The sequence below is a fragment of the Coenobita brevimanus genome, chromosome 28, assembly GCF_032717465.1.
Source record: "Coenobita brevimanus isolate Jiangsu-jjx chromosome 28, ASM3271746v2, whole genome shotgun sequence".
Lineage (NCBI taxonomy): Eukaryota > Metazoa > Arthropoda > Malacostraca > Decapoda > Coenobitidae > Coenobita > Coenobita brevimanus.
In genome coordinates this window covers 17399920-17410950 of record NC_136981.1, presented here as the reverse complement: position 1 = coordinate 17410950, position 11031 = coordinate 17399920, and the positions used below count along the sequence as shown (strand labels likewise).

Genomic DNA, 11031 nt, shown 5'->3' with positions numbered 1-11031 from the left:
GGGAAGGTCATATGTGCTCGTAATTTTCATTGCTTTCACAGTGTTTTTTTTTGGGAGTATGGATTCCAAACTACTTGAAAATCATAGAATACTGTTTCTAGTGATAATATCAGGCTGTGGTAATCATATTACGGGTTGTTGGGAAGTGTAAAGTGGAGACTTCGTTATCCAAATTCAGAGGTCTCCATAAGTCCTGCGGTACTCGACGAAGGCTCAACAGACATTCCAGGAGAAAGCTGAAGGTATGTGCCATGTGCATATTTAATTTTAATATTCTAGGACTAATAACTGAATTTTGGCAAATATTTTTAGCGAGTCTGTTGGAGCGTGATTAACCCCGTGGGGCAGGCAAGTCGAGCCAAAACATCCCCGCGCTTTAGGGGTTAAACTGGTCACCATCAGCCTGTGCCTATATCCTTAAATTAGAATGATTAACATTCGACTGCAAAACTGCACAGTTCAAATTTTAGTTTTAGTTCACTCAGAATGAGCTAGTCCCATGGCTCCCAACCTGTTTTTACAGGAAGCCAAGGGTGTGGGGTTTAATGATCCCCAGGAAAGCGAGATTGTTTCCGGCGTATATTCGGGCAGCATCTCCATTTTATACAGGTTCAGCAGTGGCAGTTGTTACGTCAGGACCTCTAATATAGCAATAAGCAAACATTAGGTTTAGTTCACTCAGACTGAGTTAGTACCATGACTCCTAACCTGATCATATTGGAAGCCAAGGGTATGGGGTTTAATGATCCCCAGGAAAGTGAGGTTGTTTCCCTCATGTATTCTGTTAGCTTCTCCTTTCAGTAAAGGTTCAGCAGTGGCAGTTGTTTTGCCAGAACCTCTGTTTGACCTAATTATAGGTATATAAAATTAATTTTACCTCACTCTGTCCCAGCGAGATAGCACCGTAGCTCCTAACTTGTTCATACAGGAAGCCAATGCTATGGGGCTTAATGATCCCCAGATCAGTGAGATTGTTTCCTGAGGCACATATCCAGGTAGTATCTCTATTTTATACTGGCCCAACCAATGCAATTGTTATGTTAGAACCTTTGCCCAAATTTTAGGGAATGTTAGTGGTGCCAAGCATACTTGCACCATAATCTTAGTTTAGATATTGTCCAAGAGTAACAGTCTGACCTTGTACCCCCTCCACAATATGTCTACCCCCAATGTATATATGTCCCCCCCCAATGCATACATGCCCCCACTAAATTTGCTAGGTCAGCATGCTTTCCCACGCCTGAAGACGGCGTTATTGCATCAGTTCTTAGCAGACAGCTGACAAGGGCAGACTGTTTTACTGTGAGCTTGTAATAAACTCCTTATCTAGCTGTTTGTACACGGAGTTTCTATCACCAAAGTATTACAAGTTACATTTGGTAGCAGCGGTGTTTCGAACCATCACATTCTGACCGCCTCCTTGGATTTTTTGTGATACAACAAGATACACGATGTCTCGCATCTGCCAGCCTCGCAACTCCTCCGTGCCTCTAGTGGTGTCATACCTTGGCTGTGCTTTTCGAGTGCACCATTTTTCTCACCAGTGCTCACCTCTCAAACAACCGCACCCATACGCCTTGTTCCTGACCGCACGTGTCACCGTCGCCGACCTACACACCTGTTGCACCTGTTCCCAGCACCTGTTCCGGACTCATCATAGCTCCTGCCCCCACGGTGCCACTTATCACTGTCTGCCCGCTGTCTGCCCACCACCATTCTCTGCATTTGCAATTCACCAGCTCTACACCTGCCTTGCGCCGACATCTGCCTCGCCACCCACCACCGGCCTCCGCCGTCGCCCGCATCTGGTCTGCATTACGGAGCCTCCTAAGACCGCCACTCCCTGCCGGTGATTCATCGCGGCGTCTCTTCTCCTCTCCACCCATTTGTCTCTCCACCCCCACCCCACCCCGTCGCCCAGCCCCGCCCCAGCCCAGCTACGCCCAGCCACCCTGCGCGTCATACATCTCGACACTCCCGTTTCTACTGTGTAACTATAGTATATCTTTCCTTTCTCTAGAGATTATCCTCGATTATCTCTACAGATTGATTATTGTAAATATTCCATGTCTTTTCCATTACCCCGTTTTCATCTTCACCTACGTTATTTATTATCCATCTCATCCTTCGCATTTTATTTAAGCCATTCATCCCCGCACCTTCATTCATATTTTCACACCTAGTGTATTCCATTCTCCCATTGTTATTTAAACATTTCCACCTACGTATCCATCTTCATCCTTTCATCTTCCATTGCCGCATTAAATGTCATACTTTCCACGTCAACCGCTTACCACCAACCTTCTCGACCCGGAAACATCACCTGCTCATACCCCGTCTGCTGACTCTAACACAATCACTCATTTACGAAGTGGCAAAGAATACCACCGCCCTGTATCTGAGACTCCTGTTTCACTTCCCGCAGAATCACTTACTACCCGTCCTACCCTCGTAAATCCAGATACTTCCTCCTCTACTCCTGCCTCTACTCTCCCTTCTTCTTCCTCTACTCCTTCCACTGTCGTTACTTCTCCTGCCTCCCTTCATACCCCGTCTTCCTCGCCCTTAACTGCCACTACCTTCTCTCTCTCCCACACCTCTCCTCCCGCCACTTCTGCACTTCCAGCCATGGCCAACCCTCCACAGTCTATCTGTCTCGACGATGCCAATCGTCCCAAATTTACCGGCCAGGATCCAACTTGGTCTGTCTATGATTTCCTCAGAGAAGTCGAAACCGAAATAAATAATAGACAAATTACCGAGGAATCGCTCAAAGTAGCTTACCTCCTCGGTCGCTTGCATCACGGTAAATCAGACATCGGATCCGCGATCCGTGCAGGACATTTCGATAGCATTCGTACCTTTGCTGATTTTCGTACGGAACTCATCAGCCTTTGTTGCCAGCATTCAAATACCGCGTCTCTCATGCGATTCATTAATCTCCTAAACCAACTAGATGTGGACTTGCGCGTCCCAGCACAATATGCCAAGCTCTGTGAAGCTGCCGCCGCCATGAAAGCAACTAGTAGAGAGATGCTCCAATTACTGGTAGGCACGAAATGGTTAGAAGACAAGAATGGCGTTCCAATGCTTTCACCCACAAACTTTGCTGACTTAATTGGTTACCTCAGATTCCTTCACTGGCTTACTCCTAAACAGCGAGAGCTCGCCTTGGAAATCGGTTTCAATCCAGGAGATAAAATTATTCAGGTCACTAAAGCCATTCATGAAAGAACAGGATCGAACTACACGCATCAGGGCACCACCCAACCCTTGGCCTCCTCAGTCTGTCACACCTCCACTACCCCAAACCAATCTCGCTCCCTTCCCACCACACACGGCAGACCTGCCACACATCGCTCTCCTACCACAGGTCGTGATCAATCTAGCACTCGACGGAACAGACAATCTTCGATTCTTTGCTGGTACTGTGGTCATCCTGGACATCGAGCATCCAGTTGCGACCGTACATACAGACGTCCTCACTCCCAAACCAGACAGCATACGCCTTCCTGCTCACATCGTCCGCCCTGCAAATACCACAAATCAAGCACGACTCACACCACTGAGGAATGTCGTTACCTCAACCGCCCACAGTCGGGGGAAGCGCCGCGCCCGTATCGGACCAATATCACGTAGAACCAGAAACCCAACTCCCCATCCGCCATGTAGGTCTCATAACCTCCTCGGGTTTAGTCATTCTCGGAAGCAGTCATGACATACCAACGTCATTCTTCTTGGACACAGGATCTATAGTAAATCTTATCTCCAAAAATTCCTTACAAATTATTCATCGCCAACACAACCACGTCAGTTTCCTAGAACCACCAGACATTCGCCTATGTGGTGTTAACGGCTCAGAGTTTCAGGTTAAGGGAAGAGTCACCCTTGAAGTCAAACTCCACAGAGCTTTGCCCCCTATTCTCATTGAATTTCATGTCACTAATGACTTGCAGTATCCCGCAGATGCCCTTATTGGTTTCTCCACCATGGCACAACATTCCATTGCATTATTACCGGCTTGTGGTAGTATAGACATTTCTGGATATAGCAATAAGCAAACATTAGGTTTGCTTATTGCTATATCCACCATGGAATGTCCCCGTCCTGTTCTTACGATCAAATCAGTCCTTCAATTACTTCTGTCCCTATCACTACCAAAAAGTCCAACCCAGCCCGAACCGCTACTCTCATCATCTGAGAATACAGAGATCATTCCTTTACTCACTGCGAGCAAGGACATAAATTCCTCAATGTCTCCTGATACATCATCTCAGCCTTCGAACATGGCTCTTACATCCTCTCCCGACAACACTATCGCTGACTCAGACATGTCTCAGTTACCTACCTCACACAGTCTGAATGATCTTCTTCAACACGCAGAGACGAAACGTGTAGTAACGAATACGTGCACAAGTTTGTTACCGCATGAGCTCACCAAAGTCTCTGTTTGTGTTGCCGGTGCGAAAGAAGGAGTGGATGTACTAACCCTACCTGAGACGTGTTGTGTAAATGGCTTGACTTATGAGTCAGCGTGGTGTACAGTCTTAGAGGACAGTTTATGCTACCTATACTTGCTCAGTGTCACAAATGCTCCACTAAAACTTAAAAGTGGTGTAAAGATTGGAGACTTCCTAGTATACCCAGTGGCCATAAAGGTGTGCCAGGATTAATCAATTCCTACTATTCAGACTGATGATACGCCAATCGGTGTATGTACTATTAACTCTATGGAATCTGCGCCGACGCATTCACCCGATATGCTCTCACATCTCACTTGCACAGATTTCCCAGAAAATACGCCTCAACTCCTCGACCTTCTGACCTCGTACAGAAACGTGGTTGCCTTACCCGGTGAGCCGATGGGTAGAACAGACCTTGTCAAACATACGATTGAACTACTACCAGGAACTCAGCCGATTTACATACCAGCATATCGATTGCCTCACAGCCAGAGAAAGCAAACAGATCAAATGGTACAGAACATGTTAGACCAGGACATTATTGAACCCTCCGTCAGTCCATGGAATAGCCCACTTTTCTTAGTATCAAAGAAGGATGGCAACCTTAGACCAGTAGTCGACTATCGTAAGGTCAATTCTGTCACCGTTCCAGACCGTTTCCCGTTACCTGTCCTCACTGATTTGCTAGAATCCCTTGGTGACAATAACGTAGTCTTTTCATCTTTAGACCTCCTCAGCGGGTACTGGCAGGTCGAAATGGAAGAGTCCTCTCGCCCAGTCACAGCCTTTATCACCCCTTCCGGACATTTTCAGTTTAAGAGACTCCCTTTTAGTCTGAGAAATGCTCCCTCCATGTTCATGCGACTTATCCATTCAGTCTTCAGCGGTATGATGGGACACTCTCTTTTTGCTTACCTAGATGATATCATTGTTGTGAGTAAATCCATCCCTGATCATTTTACCAAACTCCAGCAAGTCTTTGAACGCCTCCAGCTCGCAGGCCTGAAAATCAATCTCAGTAAATGTGACTTCCTGCGAAAGAAAATCAAATTCCTAGGCCATGTCGTAGATGCACAAGGCATTCATACTAATGAGGATAAAACTAAGGCGATCATTAACTTCCCAGAACCTACCACTACCGACGCTGTACGAAGTTTCCTGGGCCTCAGTGGCTATTATCGTCGTTTTATCAGGAATTATGCGCAGATCGCCGCTCCTCTGACCCACTTACTCAAGCAGAATGTGCCCTTTGTTTGAACTAACGACCAGTCACAGGCTTTCCAAAAGCTAAAGACAGCTCTTGTAAATGCCCCTGTTCTAGCGTTCCCTGATTATACCACACCCTTCCTTCTCTGCACAGACGCCTCAGGCACTGGACTTGGTGCCGTTTTGATGCAACTTGATGAAGCATCAAGGAAGCGCGTAATAGCATATGCTAGTCGCACCCTTACAACCGCTGAACGTAACTACAGTGTCACAGATCTCGAAGCACTAGCGGTAATCTGGTCCTTGAAACATTTCAGAGATATAGTCTATGGTTATCCAGTGCATATCCAAACAGACCACCTTCCAATATGTGATTTGTTCAAGAATCGCAACCTAACAGGTAGACTAGCTAGATGGTCTATCATCATCCAGGACTTTAATCCCACTTTTCAATATGTACCAGGCAAGTTGAATGTAGTCGCAGACGGACTCTCACGTCACGTAGCAGCAGCTATAACATCACTGCAGCCTGAAGTAACTGAAAATACTACACTAACGTCAGAAGTTGTTCGAAACTTTCAATGCCAAGACCCCATGTGGTCCAAAGTCATTTATTTCCTAGAATCTGGCGATGCCTCGACCTTACCTACTCTGCCAGTATCACTAGATGAGTTCATGCTAGACGATGATCTCTTGTATAGGAAAACACTGCTAACAGGCAAAGATATGCCCAATCACGAAGTACGCCAACTTGTTGTCCCCACTGCCCTGATACCAAAGGTTCTTCATATTGTTCATAATACTCCTCAAGCTTCCCATCCAGGTAAAGACCGATGCTTGCGCCAATCACGTCTCAAATACTATTGGCCAACCATGCGCCGCGATATCAATGCCCACTGTGACTCTTGCCTCTCCTGCCACCGCCACAAAGGATCAACTGGCTTACCAGCACCTCTCTTACAATACCAAATCTCATCACGACCATGGGAAACTGTCTCAATCGATCTCTTAAAACTACCTCTCACAGAATCTGGCGCTGAGTACTTGTTCGTAGCGGTCGACCACATCTCCCGCTACTGTGTCCTCGTTCCCCTCTCCGACAAGACCGCGAAGAGCGTTGCCCATGCCTTTGTAGATCACGTAATTTGCCCATTCATTACCCCTCATACCATTCTTACTGACAACGGTACAGAATTCAACAAGAGCCTTCTAGATGAGATCTGTCACCACTTTCATATCAGTAAGTGCAGTGTCGTGCCTAACCATTCGGCTTCCAATGGCCTTGTAGAACGCCACAACCGTAAAATCTTAGAGTGCCTCAGACATCTAGGCTCCCATAGTTCGTCCTGGGATGACTGGATTCCCCAAGTGGCATCCTCCATCAATAGTTCCATCAATGCATCCATTGCTGAATCTCCCTTCTTCGTCCTCTTTGGTTTTGACAAGGACCTCGCATACTCTCTTTTATCCTGAAAGCCAGAACCCATCTACAACATGGATAATTATGTTAAACTAAAATTGGACAACTTCCAGACAATCCACCAGTATGTCCAATCCACTTTGGCATCCTCTCAGGAGGACATGCTGCAGCGCCAACATAAGTCCGCCTCTCCTATCGCTATCAATGTAGGCGATCTTGTCTTTGCTCATTCCCATACACATTCCTCTAAGTTGGATGACAAATTTATTGGGCCCCACCGCGTCCTCACTCAACAAGGCAACAAATTTCACCTCCAGGACCTGTCCACTAGGGACACCAGATGGGTCCACATCGATGACTTAAAGTGCGCACCCCGTGGCCTCGTGTTGGAAGAGTCACTTCCACAACCTCCTGCCCCCTCTTCCCCTCCTCCCATCCCTCAGTCTACTTTGTCTCCACCTATCCCTCAGTCTCCTTCCTCTCCATCTCCACCTGCTCATTCATCAATCAATCTATATCGATCCAAACTGCGCTCTGCCCATCAACCTCTTCACGACCTCCCCCATTAACTGTCCCCTGATTTTCTAGGTACGATGTTAGCGATCTCCCTGCTGGCAGTACTTACCCTCCTGGGGTCTGGGTCAGGTCAGGACGATGGTGGAGTACGTCCCGGGGCCTTGGTCGGCTCAGGAGGCGAGGTCTCCTTGCGCTACGATCTTGCGCCCCTGGCCGACGTAGCCATTGCCCTACCTGCCTACGCGCACCAGCTCCATGGAATCAGGAACCATCTCACGGCCCTCATGGGGACACACAACCCAAATGAGTATCTCTATAACCTTTTCCTCCCACTCTCCTGGCCATTATAATACATAAGTCACAGATTCACTGAAACCCAGCTCAATGACGTCACGTTCACTCTACACCATTTCACCGATAGCTTACAATGCCACCTTTCCGATCTCAACGTTCTCTCAGTTCTTCTACCTCCAAATGAACATGGATAATCTCCAACTGGCCTTTGACTCTCTCCTGTCTCAAGTCTCTACCTTGATTCGTATCCTGGTCGATGCTATCAATGGACGTGTCACTGCCGACTTAGTACCTGTCTCAGCTCTCCGTTCTGTCCTGGAATGGGCTCACTCCACCTTCGGTCTCTCCCCAGTCCTCCCTTACTCCTCCCTTGAATATTATTATCCTGTTCTCGAAGCCACTCTTCTCACTACATACGTCGTCGTCCATATTCCTCTCCATTCTGCCATAACATTTAACCTTCTCCACATCATTCCCTTCCCTTTCCGCCTCAACAACTCCTTGTTAAAGGTATCTGTTCCTTCAGAATATTTCCTCCTCTCCCATGATCATCTTTCCGTTGCCTTCCTTTCTTCCACAGACCTCCAGCAATGTTCCTCCCTTAATCCGACCTCTCGTCTCTGTGCTGCCCACCTTTTCGCTATCTTCCCTAGCAGTGCTACACCCTGTGAGTCTGCTTTAGTTCGCAACCATTCCATCTACTCGGCCTGTTCTTTTGTCCCAGCTCCTGACCTCCCGGTCCACCATGCTCACCTCAACCATGTCCAGTATTTCTTCTTTGCTGTTCCCATCCCTGTCACAATCATGTGTCCTGGTTCTTCCATTCGCTCCGTCCCCGCTAGTGATCTCTAAAAAGCACCTGACTATTGTACCGTCAAATCAGAGTCCGTCATCACTTACGCCACTCGCTATCACCAAGCTGTTCGTAAACACTCCTATGACATCTTTCAACCAATCGACATGCCTTCAACCCTACCATCTGCCAACATTACCATCACCTCCCCTCACTTGCGCATGCTCACCTTCCTCAATGACAGTGATTTCATTATGGATCAATTTTCTCTGGCCTTCAGCCGTTCATGGGTTCATCCAACAGTTGTGTTTCCCCCTGTGGTTATCGCTTTCATAGGTTTTCTACTCATCATCTGCGCAGTGCATTGTTGTGTCAGAAAAATGGAACGTCGACTCCAGGAAATCAGTCGCTACAGGCATAGTACGCCCTCCACACGACGTAGAAACTCCCCGTACTTAGTGCCCTCGCATTCAGTGACTACCATTGCCATCTAACAATTACCCAAACTGTGAACAGCACTCTGCCTACTAGAAAATGATGGTATTTCTTTCATACATTACTGGATGACAGTGTATCCTACAGAAACTACAAAAAAAAAAAAAAAGAAGGAAGAACAACACTAGAACTCTCATATCTACTCCTTGTTTATCATGTATCAAACTATTATTGTGTAATTCCCATTATGTTTATATATACCTTCGACCCTTACTGGATTTGTACCTATTATTCCTTGTATATCTTATATGTATATATCCTTCTATTTCCTCCCCTCAACATGGCCATGTCTCCCCTACTGCCCCTGTATCATACTTATCCCTTGTACAAACCTCCCGGTCCTGCCTTACTACTATAATCAAACACCATTTAACTCCCGGTGTCAGGAGACACCGTCTCAGCTACCCGGGGGAGTAGTGTACCCCCTCCACAATATGTCTACCCCCAATGTATATATGTCCCCCCCCCCAATGCATACATGCCCCCACTAAATTTGCTAGGTCAGCATGCTTTCCCACACCTGAAGACGGCGTTATTGCATCAGTTCTTAGCAGACAGCCGACACGGGCAGACTGTTTTACTGTGAGCTTGTAATAAACTCCTTATCTAGCTGTTTGTACACGGAGTTTCTATCACCAAAGTATTGCAAGTTACACCTGACACTTGGCATAGTGCATACGAAGCTGGAGGATAATGTGATTATGCATTCACAGGAAAGTCAAGCCAGCTTCCTTTACAAGCAAGGACTGCTGTACCATGAGTCACAAACACCCCAGGACGAGGTTCGACTCCAGTTTGTCGTTCCCACAAATTACCGCTGAACAGTGATCAAACTGGGTCATCAGTGATGGGAGGTCACATGGACAAAAAGAAAACCCTTGACCGAATCCATGCTGACTTTTTCTGGCCAGGAATGAGACATGAACAAAGCTTGTGTATTCTTTTGATGTATGTTATTGTACAACTAGTCAAGGACACATCCATCCTGCACCATTGGAATCCATGCTCATAATCTCTGAGCCATTTGAAAGAGAGGGCAATGTAGGCGCAGACCTGATGTTTCGCCTGCTAACTGATGACAAACACAGGCAACTGTTGTATGATGGGTTCTCTAAGACAGGCGTCCTCTGTGATTTTGGCAATCCAGGTACTAGCTTGGTTCCCAGTTAATAGTATACCAGTAAGACCTGACGCCTCACTCGCTGGTCCTACAGGACACATTATACGTACGAGTACATACTGCACGTTAAGAGGGAAGTTCGATAATCCAGCAGACGCATTCCAAGGCTGTGTCTGAATTACCTTGTGGTGCCTCTAGAACTGTGGACCTTTCTGAGCATTCCCAGAGAAGACATGCTATCTACATGTGTGTTCACACCAACGCTGGGTTTTAAAATGTGAACTGCCCTAGTTTGCATAGGGAATCTCAGCTTACCGATATTAGTTGTAAGTGTAGAGTTATAAGGGTAAGAATGCTCTTAGGATGTCCCAGTGCATAGGAGCAAATACTGCCAGACAGTACTTAGACTAGGAGCATATGCACAGAGCCCTGAGTTAAAGGTCATAACTCTTACTTTCGAACTGTGATGGGCTGTGGGTCACTGAGGGCCCTGTTAGTTCATTAGCACCCGTCGGGATCTTTTTAATGAACCAGGGGTTGATGCTGCAGGCGATGTTTCAGTTGAAGTGAAGCATGGTCTCGCAGATGAGAGAAGGAGCTGGTGCCTGATTGACTGCTGTCTTCCTTGAAAGCACCAGGCATGGCTTTGGACCTCACCTTTTATATTCACACTGTGTCTATGTGTTAACCAGGGAACACTTTGTTCTCCAGTTAATAGAGATAT

At 46.8% G+C, this 11031-nt stretch overlaps 1 protein-coding gene across 1 annotated transcript in view; it reads left to right on the top strand.

Moving 5' to 3' along the window:
• Positions 1-696: 696 nt before the first annotated feature.
• LOC145394749 (cytochrome P450 2L1-like) overlaps positions 697-11031 on the top strand; it is a 116166-nt gene continuing 105831 nt past the window's right edge. Inside the window, exons 1-2 of the mRNA XM_080268530.1 lie at positions 697-757; positions 11019-11031. The exon at positions 11019-11031 is cut by the window's right edge and continues 109 nt beyond it. Coding sequence (XP_080124656.1) covers positions 697-757; positions 11019-11031 — 74 coding nt within the window. The remainder of the gene's footprint in view (positions 758-11018) is intronic.